General features: G+C 49.3%; 1 protein-coding gene and 1 pseudogene across 1 annotated transcript; both read right to left on the bottom strand.

Annotated features, from left to right (window-relative positions):
- Positions 1-979: 979 nt before the first annotated feature.
- Positions 980-1,791, bottom strand: LOC109774905 (fasciclin-like arabinogalactan protein 7; annotated as a pseudogene).
- Positions 1,792-1,997: 206 nt separating this feature from the next.
- On the bottom strand, positions 1,998-3,070 carry LOC109774907 (fasciclin-like arabinogalactan protein 7). Its single transcript, XM_020333668.4, has one exon. The coding sequence runs from the start codon at positions 2,954-2,956 to the stop codon at positions 2,189-2,191; it is 768 nt and encodes a 255-aa protein (XP_020189257.1). The 5' UTR covers positions 2,957-3,070; the 3' UTR covers positions 1,998-2,188.
- Positions 3,071-17,854: the final 14,784 nt, after the last annotated feature.

The following is a 17,854-nucleotide window of genomic DNA, read 5'->3' on the forward strand; positions in this document are numbered from 1 at the left end:
CCAAAGCATTCCTACGGTATCCGGGAGTTGCACGATCTCATGGTCTAAGGAAATGATACTTGACATTAGAAAAGCTCTTAGCAAACGAACTACACGATCTTGTGCTAGGCTTAGGATTGGGTCTTGTCCATCACATCATTCTCCTAATGATGTGATCCCGTTATCAACGACATCCAATGTCCATGGTCAGGAAACCGTAACCATCTATTGATCAACGAGCTAGTCAACTAGAGGCTTACTAGGGACATGGTGTTGTCTATGTATCCACACATGTATCTGAGTTTCCTATCAATACAATTTTAGCATGGATAATAAACGATTATCATGAACAAGGAAATATAATAATAACCAATTTATTATTGCCTCTAGAGCATATTTCCAACAGTTTTGACCCTCATAAGTTGTCAATTTGCTCGCCACTTTATCAACAAGGAATTGTTGATCAACCAACTTGAGATTCCAAACCTAGAGAGGGAGCCCCAAGTAACGCGAATGAGGTTCTAGTTGCCGGCAAGCTTTGGGTGATGTGCATCAAATCGAGGTGATTGCTACAAATAGAGATCATCGAACTCTTATGAAAGTTAGTGCAAAGTCTAGTGACCTCTTCAAAGCCTCTCAAAATATCCGCTAGATTGTCAACATCTCTTTTGATCGGAGCGCGTCGTCCGCGTAAAGAGAGGTCTGAACCACGGCACCCCTTCTACGAAGTAACCCCTTTCTCGTCGCCACGTTGAGGATTTGTTGTAACGGGTCAATAGCAATGACGAAGGGTCCGAGGATTATGCACGCCTGGGGTCCGAGTAGTATTCTTTACTCGAATTGCTGGAACGTTTTTCTGGTTGAAACTTTGAAAATCAGCCAGTTTCACACTCCGATAACGTCAACATATCATCGTCTAACTCCTCGCCCTAACCTATACTACTAATCTCAGTCAGTAGAGCAATTCACTGCACCTGCATGTATGGGCTAGTAGCGCACTTCACAATGCCACCAGCGACGCGGCGCACAACGCCACGGCGGGGGCCACGTAGTTCGCGGGCCGACCCGCTGCCCTGCACGCAGAGCTCTTCCCATCCGCCTCACGTCCAGGCGTCGTCGCGTTGCCACCCTTGGCGCCGGGCGCGCTCGCCGCGGGCTCTGCGTCGGGCGGGGTCTCCTCGACGGGGGGCCGCGCGCTGAAGATCGCCTCCGGGAGCAGCACCCTGTCGATCTCGTACACCGCCATGGGCGCGACCCCGTACACGGTGCCGAGGATCTTGGCGTCGGCCCACCTCGACAGCACGCGGATGGCCCCCGCATCGTACGTCACGTTCACCATGTACATCCCGCCGGCGAGCGTCGTCACCGGGTTGACCCGGCTCAGGCCGTCGAACTCCTTGAGCGCGTAGTGCTTGGCCAGCGCGTGGTACATCATCAGGTTCTTGAGCTGGTGCTTCTTCAGACCCGACAGCACCTGCAACGGTCGCCAACATCCTATCAGATCGAGACGATGGTATGATTATTTCTTGTGTGATGAAAAATTAAGTTACCGACGGGTGGACGGCGGCGAAGGCCCTGTCGGCGGGGGCGAAGATGGTGATGCCGTGGTGCGTCCGGTAGGCCTGGTTCTCGAACACCTCCACGAGGTTGGTCTGATTGAGGTACCTCAAGAAGGTCTGGAAGGGCCGGTCTGGCGTCAGGATCTCGGTCAGGTTGGCGCGGGGACCCACTTCGTCGGCGAGCGGGCGGTGCGCGCCGGCGAGGAATGGACAGGGACAGTGCGGCGGCGAGGAACGCAACCACGAGCTTCATCGTGCAACTGCCGCAGTGCACACGTGGCCTGAGCTGAGCTGCGCGTATGTCCGTTCTTTGTGCAGAGGTGAGAGCTTCCTAATTTTGAGGCGGTTAAGAGGATCGATGCAGGACGGTGTCAAAAGACGGAGGCAAGAGAGCTCGATGCAGAGCTCTTGTTCTTCAGAACGTAACTGAAAACAGAGACGTTGATTCACGTTCCCAAATAAAGTTGTTTGCTCTCAATGTCTCGTCTTTATGATAATTCTACAATACATACAAGCAGTGCATTCATTATGATGTGCACCATTTACATTATGTTGTACACCATTTCGGCGGAATAAATGAATTTACAAACACTTTCCGGAAGGAAATAAAAATTCATGGCACGTGCCAACGCATGCAAAGAATTATCCGACTACACCATCAAAAGCCCGGAGACCAGCAGAACCACGTAGCCAAGTGCAAGGCTCCCAGCGCCAACGACCCGGCAGGACGAACTCTTGGCGTCCGCATTGTCACTGGCAGCACGCTCGCTGGCGCCCGGCGCGTCGGCCATCACCTTGCCCCCGCGTCCCGGCGCCGGCGCCGGCGCAGGCACGGGCGCCATCTCCGGGGCGGCCGGGAAGATCTCCTTGGGCAGCAGCACCCTGTTGAGCGCGTACACCGCGACGGGCGACGTCGAGTACACGCTGCTGGCGAGCTTGGCGGTGGCCCAGCCCGACACGACGCCGATCGTGCCCGCGGCGTAGGTGACGTTCACCTTGTACGCGAACATGGACACCGGGCTCGCCGCCGCCAGCGCGGAGAAGGCCGAGAGCTGGTAGTACCTGGGCATGGCGTGGTGCAGCATGAGCGACCGGAGCTGGTCGGTGGTGAGGTTGGACAGCACGGTCTCGTTGAGCGCCGCGAAGGCCGAGTCCTGCGGCGCGAAGACGGTGATGCCCTGCTTGGTGTCGTTGGCCTGGCTCTGGAACGTCTTGATCACGTCGGTCATGGTGAGGTACTCCAGGAACTTGCCGTACGGCCCGGCGAGGGAGAGCAGCTCGGCGAGCTCGACGTGGCGCGGGGCCGGCGCCGGCGCCGGGGTCTCGACGATCGGTGCCCGTGCCCTCTGGGACAACGCGCCGCGGGAGAGCGCCAGGCAAAGCAATGCGCTGACAAGAACAGCCGCCTTGAGCTCCATTTCTGCAAAACCTGCGTGTGTTACTTGCTAAAAAGTGCAGATGATGAGCAACTGCACCTGATCGATCGAGGCTGTGGTGAATCTCTACGAAGGCAAGATGTATTTATAGCACATGGGTCGTTGATGGGTGGTGTAAAAATATAGTCTGGAAGTACAAGCCGGGGTTGGCGCTCCGCTGGTGTTAGCTATGCTGTCGATGTTGAGTGGTCAACTGAAGATCTGAACACGGTGATATGGTTCGGGAATGTTTTGTCTGCAGGTAGCGGGGGACTGCAACTTTGTTCTTCTGATATGCAGGAACGCTGCAGGTACGTTGGGACAAACAGGATCCGCTTTGGCTTCAGTAAAGTTTTCCGGGGCTGTGATTTTACAATGGTGTCAAAACCTTCAGGCATAGTACTATGCTGTGATGGTAGTTGAGCACGTGTGCTCAGCCCTTCAGTTGCCGTGCGATTTACACGCCTGGACGTTCCACGCGACAGATACTCCAATTTATTTGTTCTTGAAAAAGAAGCTTTTCTAAAATAGAATAGTACAATTTGGATTATCTAGATAATAGATCAAGACCGGGGAGTATTAAAAAGGGGGCACCGACGAATGCACAGCAGAAACCTCTACAAAATTGCCGAAAAGACGTGGAAACTGTTCTCTAGAGGACATGCCAACTGATATTTATTCGTTAAACAAACTAGTGCTGTGTCGGCCAACCCAAAACAGAGGTATGATGAATGAATGATTAAATAATAATGTAATTTATGTTGGTAAAAAAATGTAGCGTTATATAATAGTACAACTCTGAATCTCTTATGCACGTAGTTGTGCTGCACTGCAGGTGCACAAACTCTTGTCCACGGCGAAAGCTGGAGACGTGCTCGCGGCGAGGATTCTGTCTCGGCGCTACTGGGATGCCACCACCCCGTGTCTCACCAGCGCACGTACAGACGAGCATAGCTGAGCCAGATAATGGCATATATGTCCATGTCACGGCTGATACCCGAATCACATTTCACGCGTGCGAGGAAGGAAGCACGACTTAACGAAACGTGTGTCCTGCCTCGTTCTGTCTCCCCATTATTCTCTCCGGCAGAGGAGGAACCAGAGAGTTTTTTAGGGCCAAGAAGCAAGTGGAGCTTTATTTTTCGTTTGTTCTTTGTGTCCGGCAGTAGTTGGTGTTTACTTGTCATTTGAACCTCGGAAGCAAATGATGTTCAATGGAAGCGAAGGGGTTGAAACGGTAAACACATAATGTCTCTTCAAGGACCTGTTTAATCCAGACCTAATTTTTTTCTGGAGCGGATTCAGATCTAAGGCCATCTCCAACGTTGTGCATCAAAACGCCGCTAAACGCCTGGACAGCGCAGCATCGTCCATCAAATGTTCGCGGACCGATCCACATGTTCGAATCCATAAACAAGGAAACAAAGCTAGAGAGGTTTGGGGTAATCTAGACAGTCGGCACGACGAACTCTGACACACCTGGCCCATACAAACCCTTCGAAAATTCTAAACACAGTGTCCGTTTACAGAGTTTTACGGGCTCTTTCCAAACTAACCGCCCCCCCCCCCCCCCCACGCCTCGAATTTCAGCGGAGTGGGCCCCTCACTTTATTTCTACCCAATCAACACATGCCAGATAAGCCACTCCGTCGATTTTCTGTAAAATGTTGTTCATGCGTGTAGCATTTTCTCAAACCCCCTTCCGGAGCCCTTTCTCACCACTCTGTACCTTCCCTCTTGGGCAAAAACGACAAATTTGACCTGTGGACCGGAAAAAATCACAAAATGAGCCATTGGTGAAAAAAAATCACACAGCTGACCCTTTTGTGTAGCGTCCGACAGCCAGGTGCCACACTCCACCGTGTAGCGCCAGGCGCCACACATCTGGCCAACGTGGCATCCCTGGGCCAGGCGCGGCCCCACACCCAGCCATGTAGCGACTAAACGTAAGGCGCCACACCGCCATGTGTAGCGCCTAGCGCCTAGGCGCTGCATTATGACTTAGTAACCGCCGCGCGCTGGCCCTCCCCCACCCCACCCCATTCATTTCCAGAACTAGACAGAGATCGCGGCGACGACTCTCTCCTCTCCCCCTCTCAATCCTCTCTCCAAAATGAAGGAAATATGACCTAGAGGCAATAATAAAGTTGTTATTTATATTTCCTTATATCATGATAAATGTTCATTATTCATGCTAGAATTGTATTAACCGGAAACTTAGTACATGTGTGAATACATAGACAAACAGAGTGTCCCTAGTGTGCCTCTACTTGACTAGCTCGTTAATAAAGATGATTAAGTTTCCTAGCCATAGACATGTGTTGTCATTTGATGAACGGGCTCACATCATTAGAGAATGATGTGATGGACAAGACCCATTCGTTAGCTTGGCATAATGAACATTTAGTTTTATTGTTATTGCTTTCTTCATGACTTATACATGTTCCTATGACTATGAGATTATGCAACTCCCGAATACCGGAGGAACACCTTGTGTGCTATCAAACGTCACAACGTAACTGGGTGATCATAAAGATGTTCTACAGGTGTCTCCGATGGTGTTTGTTGAGTTGGCATAGACCGAGATTAGGATTTGTCACTACGTGTATCGGAGAGGTATCTCTGGGCCCTCTCGGCAATGCACATCACTATGAGCCTTGCAAACAATGTGACTAATGAGTTAGTTACGGGATGATGCATTACGGAACGAGTAAAGAGACTTGCCGGTAACAAGATTGAACTAGGTATGAGGATACCGACGATCGAATCTCGGGCAACTAACATACCGATGACAAAGGGAACAACGTATGTTGTTATGCGGTTTGACCGATAACGATCTTAGTAGAATATGTAGGAGCCAATATGAGCATCCAGGTTCCGCTATTGGTTATTGACCGGAGATGTGTCTCGGTCATGTCTACATAGTTCTCGAACCCGTAGGGTCCGCATGCTTAACGTTCGATGACGATTTGTATTATGAGTTATGTGAGTTGATGACCGAAGTTTGTTTGGAGTCCCGGATGAGATCACGAACATGACGAGGAGTCTCAAAATGGTCGAGAGGTAAAGATTCATATATTGGAAGGTTGCATTCGGACATCGGAATGGTTCCGAGTGATTCAGGCATTTTTCCAGAGTACTAGGAGGTTACCGGAACCCCCTGGGAGAAGTATTGGGCCTATTGGGCCTTATTGGAGGAGAGGAGAGAGGCCACGTGAGAGGGGCGCGCCCCCCCTTGCCCAAACCGAATTGGACTAGCGGAGGGGGTCGACCTACACCTGCGGCAAAAATTGGATAATAATGCAGGACATACTAGATCGATCTACGGATCGCGAGGGCGTGCCTCGACACGCGACGACGGCCATCTATTCGGACGTGACAAACCTAGTCACGCCCGGGCCGAAAACCGCAGACGGACTCCATCAGAGCTACGTCGCGACGCGGCCCGATATAGAGGCGCCGCACACCCTCTTTGCTTCGCTGACGAAGTAATGGATCATGAATTCCCAGAAGGGTTTAAACCCATAAATATCGAATCATACGATGGAACAACTGATCCCGCTGTATGGATCGAGGATTTTATTCTCCACATCCATATGGCCCGCGGAGATGACCTCCACACCATCAAATACCTCCCACTAAAACTCAAAGGGCCAGCTCGGCACTGGTTAAACAGTCTGCCTGAAAATTCCATTGGCAGCTGGGAGGACTTGGAAGAAGCCTTCCTTGACAACTTCCAAGGCACATATGTCCGGCCACCAGATGCCGATGACTTAAGTCACATAGTTCAACAGCCTGGGGAGTCAGCCAGGAAATTCTGGACTAGGTTCCTAACTAAAAAGAACCAGATAGTCGACTGTCCGGATGCCTAGCATCCGTGACGAATGGCTCGCCCGCCACCTCGGCCAGGAAAAGCAGAAATCTATGGCAGCCCTCACAGCACTCATGACCCGCTTTTGTGCGGGTGAGGATAGCTGGTTGGCCCGTAGTAAAAATACGGCCAGCGATGCAAGCCCCTCCGAGGCCAAAAACAACAACAGCAAGCTCCGACGTAGTAGACACAAACGCCGAAGCAATTGGGACAATACCGATGACACTGCTGTCAATGCCGGATTCAGCGGCTCCAAGTCCGGTTAGCGGAAGAAGCCTTATAAAAGAAACAATCAGGGACCATCCAGCTTGGACCGCATACTCGACCGTCCGTGCCAAATCCATGGCACCCCAGACAAACCAGCCAACCACACCAACAGAGATTGCTGGGTTTTTAAACAAGCCGGCAAGTTAAATGCCGAGAACAAGGAAAAGGGATTGCAGAGCGAGGACGATGACGAGGAGCCCCTGCAGCCAAACACAGGGGGATAGAAGAAATCCCCCCCCCCCCAAGTTAAAACAGTGAACATGATATACGCCACTCATATCCCCAAGAAGGAGCGCAAGCGTGCACTCAGGGACGTCTACGCGATGGAGCCAGTCGCCCCAAAGTTCAACCCCATGGTCCTCCTCTCCGATCACCTTCGATCGCAGGGATCACCCGACCAGTATCCATCATGGCGGTTCAGCCGCACTGGTCCTCGACCCAATTATTGATGGATTCCATCTCACGCGAGTCCTCATGGATGGTGGCAACAGCCTGAACCTGCTCTATCAGGATACAGTGCGCAAAATGGGTATCGATCCCTCAAGGATCAAGCCCACAAAAACCACTTTTAAAGGTGTCACACCAGGTGTAGAGGCCTGTTGCACGGGCTCAATCACACTGGAAGTGGCCTTTGGATCCCCGGATAATTTCCGAAGCAAAGAGTTAATCTTCGATATCGTCCCTTTTCGCAGTGGTTATCATGCACTGCTTGGACGAACCGCATTCGCTAAATTCAACGTGGTGCCGCACTACGCCTACCTCAAGCTCAAGATGCCGGGACCACACGGTGTAATAACGGTCAACGGAAATACGAAGCGCTCCCTCCGTACCGAGGAACACACCGCGGCCCTTGCAGCAGAAGTACAAAGTAGCCTTTTTAGGCAGAACCTCAATTTGGCAGTAAAGCCCCCGGACACCGTCAAGCGAGTCCGAACTACTCTGTGGCAGGACGGTCCAGCTCGTCCAGAGCTTGACTAGCAATCCGGCCTCCATCCCAGTCCCGATCAAGTGGTGACATTTGTGCCCCGCGTACATAACTACGCACTCAAAATACCATGGGCACGGACGGAGGCAAAGATAGACCATGGTCCATAATGCGGCTCAACCGCCCCTAGATCTGCACACCTTCACTTTTTCTTTTTCATTTCAGGTTTTTCTCTTCTCGAGGCTTTTTCTGATAACCTGATCATCGGACCGGTCACGGGACGAATACACCAAGGAGGCAAGGAGCTTTGACGTACAAGGGAATCCCCAGGTGGTCTCTGATAATGATCGCTATACCTATTTTACATACCCGCACGCAGCTCGCTCCTGGTCATGGCATGTTAAATAGCCTGTTGCTTATCGCACTATTTGCATCAATACACCTTGACGTATTTATCAAATTATAATGGAAACAGTTTGCGGCCCAAAATTTTAAGGCCCCCGCTTATTACCTTTGCACTCTTCCTGTTTTCCTTTGTTTTCTATTGATAATCTTATCACATAGCACCCGTACACTTTGGTATGTTTCATATTTGCCAGGGGCTTCATAGCGCCCCGCACTACGGCAACAAAGTCCGAACACTTTTACAGTATAGTTCGGCACCCCGAATTTAGCATTATATGCATTGGCTCCGAATCATGTCTTTGGTCAATAGTTGGGTTGCCCGGCTCCTGTGCTTACTACCTTACGTTCCGCTATATCGACTAGGGTAGTAAAGGTAGAACTACTGTGATTGTGTCCCGGTTCATCCGGATGAGCACCTCAGTAGAGAAAGCCGAAAACTGACTGTCATGATGCGGCGAGAGCCGGTCAGCTGTTCAGAGGTTTGAAATCGATAGAGGTTTGTTCCGCATTACGCGAAGGGTCGGTACTTACCCGATCAGGTGTTTACAACACCCTAGTTTGGATGCTAGGGGCTGCGCCTACATTTTTATTGTCGAACTCCTATGGCTAAGTGAGGGTGATAAAGCGTTATAGTCCGATTGCCTTGTTCGTTGCGCTAAACACCTCCTCCAAGGACCAAATAATTGGATCAAGAGTGTTTAGATTCCATCCGAACACCCCCGTACTACCTACGTGGGGGCTGAAGCCGGCGACTAGCCAACCCTCAAATTTAATAAATGGCCGCACAGGAGGTAAAAATTTAACACAAAGCATTATACTACACAAATTGTCTTTGTTTCATAATACAGGGCGAGACAAATATGAATGTATTCATTCAAAGATCACATCCTTCGCACATTGCTCCGCCACAAGGCAGGATCCCTCCAGGACACTATCAAAATATAGCTCGGGTCGGCGGTGCTCCTTGCCCTCAGGCGGCCCCTCGGTCATCAGCTTCTTGGCATCCATCTTCGCCCAGTGCATCTTGGCGCGGGCAAAAGCCATCCGCGCACCTTCAATGCAGACCGACCGCTTTATGACTTTGAGCCGCGGGCAGGCACTCACAAGCCGCTTCATGAGTCCGAAGTAGCTGCCAGGCATGGGCTCGGCAGGCCATAACCGGACTATTAGGTCCTACATGGCTAGTTTGGCCGCCTTGTGCAGCTCGACCAGCTGTTTCAGCTGGTCGCTAAAGGGCACCGGATGTTCTGGTCTAGGGTATTGAGACCAGAACAGCTTCTCCGTAGAGCTCCCTTCTTCGGCTCGATAGAACTCTGCAGCATCTGATATGCTGCGCGGCAGATCCGTAAATGCCCCTGGAGAGCTCCAAATTCGGGTAAGTAAAAGGAACGTTTCCTTTGCAGATTTGCTTCGCATAATGAAAGCCTTACCCGCCGCGATCTTCTTGGCCGCCTGGATTTCCTGTAGGGCGCTTTGGGCTTCGGCTCGGGCATCTTGTGCGCTCTGGCGGGCCTTGGCAAGTACGGACTCCCGAGTCTTCGAATCACGCTCCAAGGACTCATACTTCTTGACGGCGTCCTGGAGCTCTTGCTGGACCTCGCTGACCCGGGCCTCCTGCTTCTCGCGCGTGGCGCTTTCCTTGGCCGCTTTGTCCTTGGCCTTGGCTAACGCCTTCTTGAGGACTGCCACCTCGGTCGTGGCCCCTAATATAATTCATGACACTTTAGTCAGCACGAACCATTCATCCTTCCTAAATATACAAGCAGGTTACTCCATACCTTGGCTGTCCTCCATCTGCTTCTTCACGAGGCCGAGCTCTTCCTCGGCCCGCTTCAGGTTCTGCTTCAGTCCGGAGACCTCTGCAGTATGAGCGGAAGTAGCCAGCAGCGACGACTGCTTATTCACATAGACATCTTATGTTAGACTCCTGCGAAAATTATTTTGATCCTCTGTTCGGCTTTTCCTCTCCGAACACCGAACAGAGCATCAGGGGCTACTGTCTACACTGTGATATTTTTTCTACAATTACATTACTTACCTCAAAGCCTGTTAGAAGGCTAGTGCAGGCTTCGGTCAGTCCGCTTCTGGCAGACTGAACCTTCTCAATCACCGTACCCATAAGGATACGGTGTTCATCCACAATGGAAGCGCCTCGTAGCGCTTCCAGCAGATTATCCGAGCAGGCATCCCTCCTCCTTTCAGGGAAGGCTGTTTGCCTGACTCCGGAACCATATGGGTCTCCAGAAGGGTATTCGGCTGGGGGCCGAATTGTATATGGCCCCCATCGCCAGTCCCCATGGGGCTTCCTCCCCCATGTGTTCGGCGGCTGAGGAATCATCCTCTAGCGCCACCCTGACGGCCTCCTGAACCTCTCCCTGGCCTGGGAAGGTCCTTTGGGACACCGCCTCGTCGTCACCCTTGGCCGGAGGAGAGTGAGCGGCCGACGGAGACTCGCTGGCCATCGCCTTTGAATCTAGCGAACCTCCTGATGAGGATCGCAGGGGGCTGTCGTGGGCCGGACTGTAATAGCATAATTCAACATATTAGTACCATGAAGCGGAGACATGGACGTGCACAAGTTTTTTGGTACTTACGATGCGGCCCGGGGCTTGGTCGGGGGGTGGGGGGGGTCGCTCCGGACTGCTGTCGACGTCCCACGCGGAGTTATCCGCGAGGGCGCGCTTTCCCCTCTTGGGCGCCTCCGCCTCCAGATTTGTGGAGGCCGTCCTCCTTTTCCTCTCCTCATCAGGGGGAGATTTGTTCTCCTCCTCCTCATCGTCGTCTTCGGCGGCGGAGGAGTGAGACTCGTCGTCTTCGGATGTCATGTCCGAAGCACCTTTTCGGCGAGGGCCACTCTTGGCCCCCTTGGCCTTCTTCTCCAACACCTCATAAGGCACCGGAAACAACATCTTCGTCAGAAGTGGGGTTTCTTGGTCATCGGGTAGCGGAGTCGGACAGTTAATCCGCCCCGCTGTTTCTATCCAGGCCTGGAAAACTTGATAGAAAGGCTTAGACTCCTTCCTCAAAATATGCCGGTAAAGGGTATACCTTGAAAACATGAAAGAACTTACCGAATTAGCCTGGCATTTTAAGCTAAGCCCGCGATCCTCGGTCGTGGGCGGTGGTGTCTCACCGGCCTTGAAGAGCACTTTCCAGATGTCTTCGTGCGTCGTGCCGAAGAGCTCTAGTAGCGTCCGGTGCTTGGCCGGATCGAACTCCCACAAATAGCAAGTCTGGCGTTGGCATGGAAGGACCCGGCGAATGAGCATAACCTGGATCACGTTGACGAGCTTGATTTTCTTGGTTATCATGTTCTGGACGCACGTCTGGATCCCAGTCAGCTCGTCCAAAGAACCCCAGGTCAGGCCCTTCTCTTGCCAGGAGGTGAGCCGCATCGGAACTCCGGATCAGAATTCGAGGGCCACCACCCAGTTGGTGTCGCGCGACTCAGTGATGTAGAACCACCCCGACTGCCACCCCTTCACCGTCTCCATAAAGGAGCCTTCGGGCCAGGTGACATTGGGCATCTTGCCCACCATGGCGCCTCCGCACTCTACTTGTTGGCCGCTCACCACCTTCGGCTTCACATTGAAGGACTTTAGCCATAGGCCGAAGTGAGGTGGGATGCGGAGAAAGGCCTCGCACACAACAATAAATGCCGAGATGTTGAGGATAGAGTTGGGGGCTAGATCATGGAAGTCCACCCCGTAGTAAAACATCAGTCCGCGGACAAACGGGTGGAGGGGGAATCCCAGCCCGCGGACGAAATGTGTGAGAAACACAACCCTCTCATGGGGCTTTGGGGTAGGGACGATCTGTCCCATGGCCGGGAGTCGGTGAACGATCTCCTTGGCCAGGTATCCGGCCTCCTGGAGCTCCTTGATGTCCTTCTTCTTGACGGAGGAGGCCATCCACTTGCCTCCAGCTCTGGATTCGGACATGATTGAATGCTTGCTTGAGGCGGAAAGGTTGAGAGCTTGGGCACTGGAGCTCAAGGATGGGAGGGTAGAGAGAGATAGAAGGCGTGCATGAAGAAAGGGAATCCTTATCCCCTTATAAAGGCAGTAAATATCAAGCGCCTTCCCACTCGCTTTAAAACTCGCCTATTCCCAAGGGCTGTGCAAATGGAACGGTTGGGTTACCCACGCCCGTATTGATGAGAATCGCGCAATAAGGGGACACGATCTCTGCTTTGACAAGACGTGCCAATGGAAACCGCATCTCGAAATGTGGAATGGTAGACGAAAACGATTCGAAATAATGACCGGGTGGATGTGATGTCACATTACGAAAAAGTTTTCAGCAGATTGAACTCGTGAAATATTATACTCTCTACGGCTGTGTGTGTGTGGTATTTATGTTGCAGATCCAGACACATCTCTCGTCTGGAGACTATCTTGGAGTTCGTAAAGGGGAACCCGCCTTGCAATGCCGAAGACAATTTGCGCGCCGGACACCTCGTCATTGAAGCCTGGTTCAGGGGCTACTGAGGGAGTCTTGGACTAAGGGGTCCTCGGGCGTCCGGCCTGTTAGCCATGGGCCGGACTGATGGGATGTGAAGATATGAAGACCGAAGACTCTCAACGTGTCCAGATGGGACTATAATTTGCGTGGAAGGCAAGATTAGCGATCAAACATGAAGATTCCTTTCTCTGTAACCGACTTTGTGTAACCCTAGATCCCTCTGGTGTCTATATAAACCGGAGGGTTAGGTCTATAGGACCGAATACTCATTACTATAGTCATACAGGCTAGACTTCTAGGGTTTAGCCATTACGATCTTGTGGTAGATCAACTCTTGTAATACTCATATTCATCAAGATCAATCAAGTAGGAAGTAGGGTATTACCTCCATAGAGAGGGCCCGAACCTGGGTAAACATTGTGTCCCCCGTCTCCTGTTACCAACGCACAGTTCGGGACCCCCTACCCGAGATCCGCCGGTTTTGACACCGACACCCCCTCTTTCCTTCTCCCTCTCTCTCCCTTCCTCTTTCCAAACTAATCTTCTCCCCCCCCCCCGCCTCAAATTTCAGCGGAGTGGGCCCCTCACTTTATTTCTACCTAATCAACACATGCCAGATAAGCCACTCCGTCGATTTTCTGTAAAATGTTGTTCATGTGTGCAACATTTTCTCAAACCCCCTTCCGGAGCCCTTTCTCACCACTCCGTACCTCCCCTCTAGGCAAAAATGACAAATTTGACCCGTGCACCAAAAAATTCACAAAATGAGCCGTTGGTGAAAAAAATTCACACAGCTGACCCTTTTGTGTAGCGTCCGATAGCCAGGCGCCACACTACACTGTGCAGCGCCAGGCGCTACACATCTAGCCAACGTGGCATCCCTGGGCCAGGCGCTACACATCTGGCCAATGTGGCATCCCTGGGCCAGGCGCGGCCCCACACCCAGCCGTGTAGCGACTAAACGTAAGGCGCCATGCCGCCATGTGTAGCGCCTAGCGCCTAGGCGCTGCACTATGACTTAGTAACCGCCGCGTGCTGGCCCTCCCCCACCCCACCCCATTCGTTTCCAGAACTAGATCGAGAGCACGACGATGACTCTCTCCTCTCCCCCTCTCAATCCTCCCTCCAAAAAACTTCAGATCTGACTATTTGTTTCGTGGATTTCTTCACCAATCCACCCTAGAAGGTAATCTCCTCCGAACCCCTTCTTTCTATCCAGAAAATGTTACCCATTTTTCAGATTTGTAGAACCCTTGTTTCCTTGGATTAGAAATTTGCATGTAAAATTTGAAATAGCTTTGTGGGATTAGGATTTGTAATCATTGTGGAACCCTAGTATTGTTGATTTGTATTGACTATATATGCTTCCATAGTGAAACCCTAGATTGTTGAGATGAAACCATATACATGTTGAAGTGTTTATGTAGATGATTTTTTAGATGAGTATTTTCAATGCTTTCGTCACGGAACCTTAGATTATTGAGTGAGTATTGTAAATAATGCTTCCATTGTGGAATCCTATATTGTTGTGAATACATAAGATTTTTCTGATGATTGTTGACGTGCTTTCATTGTATATCTTAGATTAGTATTCAAATTTCCTGTTAGTGTCGACCGATTGTTGAGATGAATACATATGAAATAATGCGTAGGAAATATGGTAGTTAGCTCATGCATGTTTATTGTTTGAAATTTGTAGGATGGTTTGGCTTCTCGACGATTTCTATGATGTTCAACACCGGGCCTACATTATGTCGGAGAAGGAGCAGGTAATAATCATAGTAGTTGGCATTTTGAAAATTGTCTTTAGTTCAAATAGACATGCCCCATATATAATACTCTGACTTGCTTGTTTGAAGTTGCTTCAACCTCTGAAGATTCGGTCTCACGGGGTCTATGGTGGTGTCATGCCCTACGATGAGCGGTATACACCTGATACGTCTCCAACGTATCTATAATTTTTGATTGTTCCATGCTATATTATATTCTGTTTTGGACATTATTGGGCTTTATTATACACTTTTATATTATTTTTGGGACTAACCTATTAACCGGAGGCCCAACCCAGAATTGCTGTTTTTTGCCTATTTCAGAGTTTCACAAAAAAGAATATCAAACGGAGTCCAAACGGAATGAAACCTTCGGGAACGTGATTTTTGGGACGAACGTGATCCAGAGGACTTGGACCCTACGTCAAGACATCAACCAGGAAGGCACGAGGTAGGGGGCGCGCCTACCCCCCTGGGCACGCCCTCCACCCTCGTGGGGCCCATATTGCTCCACCGACGTACTTCTTCCTCCTATATATACCTACGTACCCCCAAACTACCAGATATAGAGCCAAAAACCTCATTCCACCGCCGCAATCTTCTGTACCCGTGAGATCCCATCTTGGGGCCTTTTCTGGAGCTCCGCCGGAGGGGGCATCGATCACGAAGGGCTTCTACATCAACACCATAGCCTCTTAGATGATGTGTGAGTAGTTTACCTCAGACCTTCGGGTCCATAGTTATTAGCTAGATGGCTTCTTCTCTCTTTTTGGATCTCAATACAATGTTCTCCCCCTCTCTTGTGGAGATCTATTCGATGTAATCTTCTTTTGCGGTGTGTTTGTTGAGACCGATGAATTGTGGGTTTATGATCAAGTTTATCTATGAACAATATTTGAATCTTCTCTGAATTCTTTTATGTATGATTGGTTATCTTTGCAAGTCTCTTCGAATTATTAGTTTGGTTTGGCCTACTAGATTGATCTTTCTTGCAATGGGAGAGGTGCTTAGCTTTGGGTTCAATCTTGCGGTGTCCTTTCCCAGTGACAGTAGGGGCAGCAAGGCACGTATTGTATTGTTGCCATCGAGGATAACAAGATGGGGTTTATATTATATTGCATGAGTTTATCCCTCTACATCATGTCATCTTACTTAAAGCGTTACTCTGTTCTTTTGAACATAATACTCTTGATGCATGCTGAATAGCGGTCGATGTGTGGAGTAATAGTAGTAGATGCAGGCAGGAGTCGGTCTACTTGTCGCGGACGTGATGCCTATATACATGATCATACCTAGATATTCTCATAACTATGCTCAATTCTGTCAATTGTTCAACAGTAATTTGTTTACCCACCATAATACTTATGCTCTCGAGAGAAGCCACTAGTGAAACCTATGGCCCCCGGGTCTATTTTCCATCATATTAATCTTTCAACACTTAGCTATTTTCATTGCCTTTTATTTTACTTTGCATCTTTATTATAAAAATATCAAAAATATTATCTTATCATATCTATGAGATCTCACTTTCGTAAGTGACCGTGAAGGGATTGACAACCCCTTTATTGCGTTGGTTGCGAGGATTTTATTTGTTTGTGTAGGTGTGAGGGACTCATGCGTGGCCTCCTACTGGATTGATACCTTGGTTCTCAAAAACTGAGGGAAATACTTACGTTGCTTTACTGCATCACCCTTTCCTCTTCATGGGAAAACCAACGCAGTGCTCAAGAGGTAGCAAGAAGGATTTCTGGCGCCGTTGCCGGGGAGGCTTACGCAAGGTCAAGTCAAGATTTGGACTCCCAACAACGAGCCATTTCTGGCGCCGTTGCCGGGGAGTCTACGCAAAAGTCAACATACCAAGTACCCATCACAAACCCTTATCTCCCGCATTACATTATTTACCATTTGCCTCTCGTTTTCCTCTCCCCCACTTCACCCTTGCCGTTTTATTCGCCCTCTCTTTTCCGTTCGCCTCTTCTTCGCTTGCTTCTTGTTTGCTCGTGTGTTGGATTGCTTGCTTGTCATGATGGCTCTTCCTAGATTTGTTGACCTTCACCTTAAAAGGTTAGAAGAGATCGAAAGCAACGTCAGGAGTTTTATGGTCTTATAATTTAGCATAATAATTTCTTTAGAAACGAGCTTAAGGAACAAAAAAGCTTTATGGGTTATATGAATAAAGAGCTCGATGATATGTCTAAAGAATTTGATGGTTTGAAGTCTCAGATTGCTCGTCTTGAGAAGTTAATAGTTGAAGTTTCGGATAACCAGGCCACCTTAGTTAATAAGATGGCCGCTAAGCCGGATTTTTTTTGGGAAAATAAAGATGAAGATCTAAAAGTTATTGATGTGTCCCCTATTACATCTTTGTTTTGCAATATGAATCTTGATAATGATGGGACTGAATATGATCCACCTTTACCTAGAAGGCGTTCCAAAAATTCGGAGTTTTTAGATCTTGATGCAAAAATTGGTAAAAGTGGGATTGAAGAGACCAAAACTGTAGATATTAATGAACCCATGATCTTGGATTTCAAGGAATTTAATTATGATAATTGCTCTTTGATAGATTGTATTTCCTTGTTGCAATCCGTGCTAAATTCTCCACATGCTTATAGTCAAAATAAAGCCTTTACCAAACATATCGTTGATGCTTTGATGCAATCTTATGAAGAAAAACTTGAGTTGGAAGTTTTTATCCCTATAAAACTTTATGATGAGTGGGAACCTACTATTAAAATTAAAATTAAAGATCATGAATGCTATGCTTTGTGTTATTTGGGTGCTAGTGTTTCCACGATTCCAAAGACTTTGTGTGATTTGCTAGGTTTCCGTGATTTTGATGATTGTTCTTTAAACTTGCACCTCGCGGATTTCACTATTAAGAAACCTATGGGAAGAATTAATGATGTTCTTATTGTTGCAAATAGGAACTATGTGCCCGTAGATTTTATTGTTCTTGACATAGATTGCAATCCTTCATGTCCTATTATTCTTGGTAGACATTTCCTTAGAACGATTGGTGCAATTATTGATATGAAGGAAGGAAATATTAGATTCCAATTTCCGTTAAGAAAAGGCATGGAACACTTCCCTAGAAAGAAAATAAAATTACCTTATGAATATATTATGAGAGCCACTTATGGATTGCCTACCAAAGATGGCAATACCTAGATCTATCCTTGCTATTATGCCTAGCTAGG

The sequence above is a fragment of the Aegilops tauschii genome, chromosome 2, assembly GCF_002575655.3.
Source record: "Aegilops tauschii subsp. strangulata cultivar AL8/78 chromosome 2, Aet v6.0, whole genome shotgun sequence".
NCBI classification, from domain to species: domain Eukaryota; kingdom Viridiplantae; phylum Streptophyta; class Magnoliopsida; order Poales; family Poaceae; genus Aegilops; species Aegilops tauschii.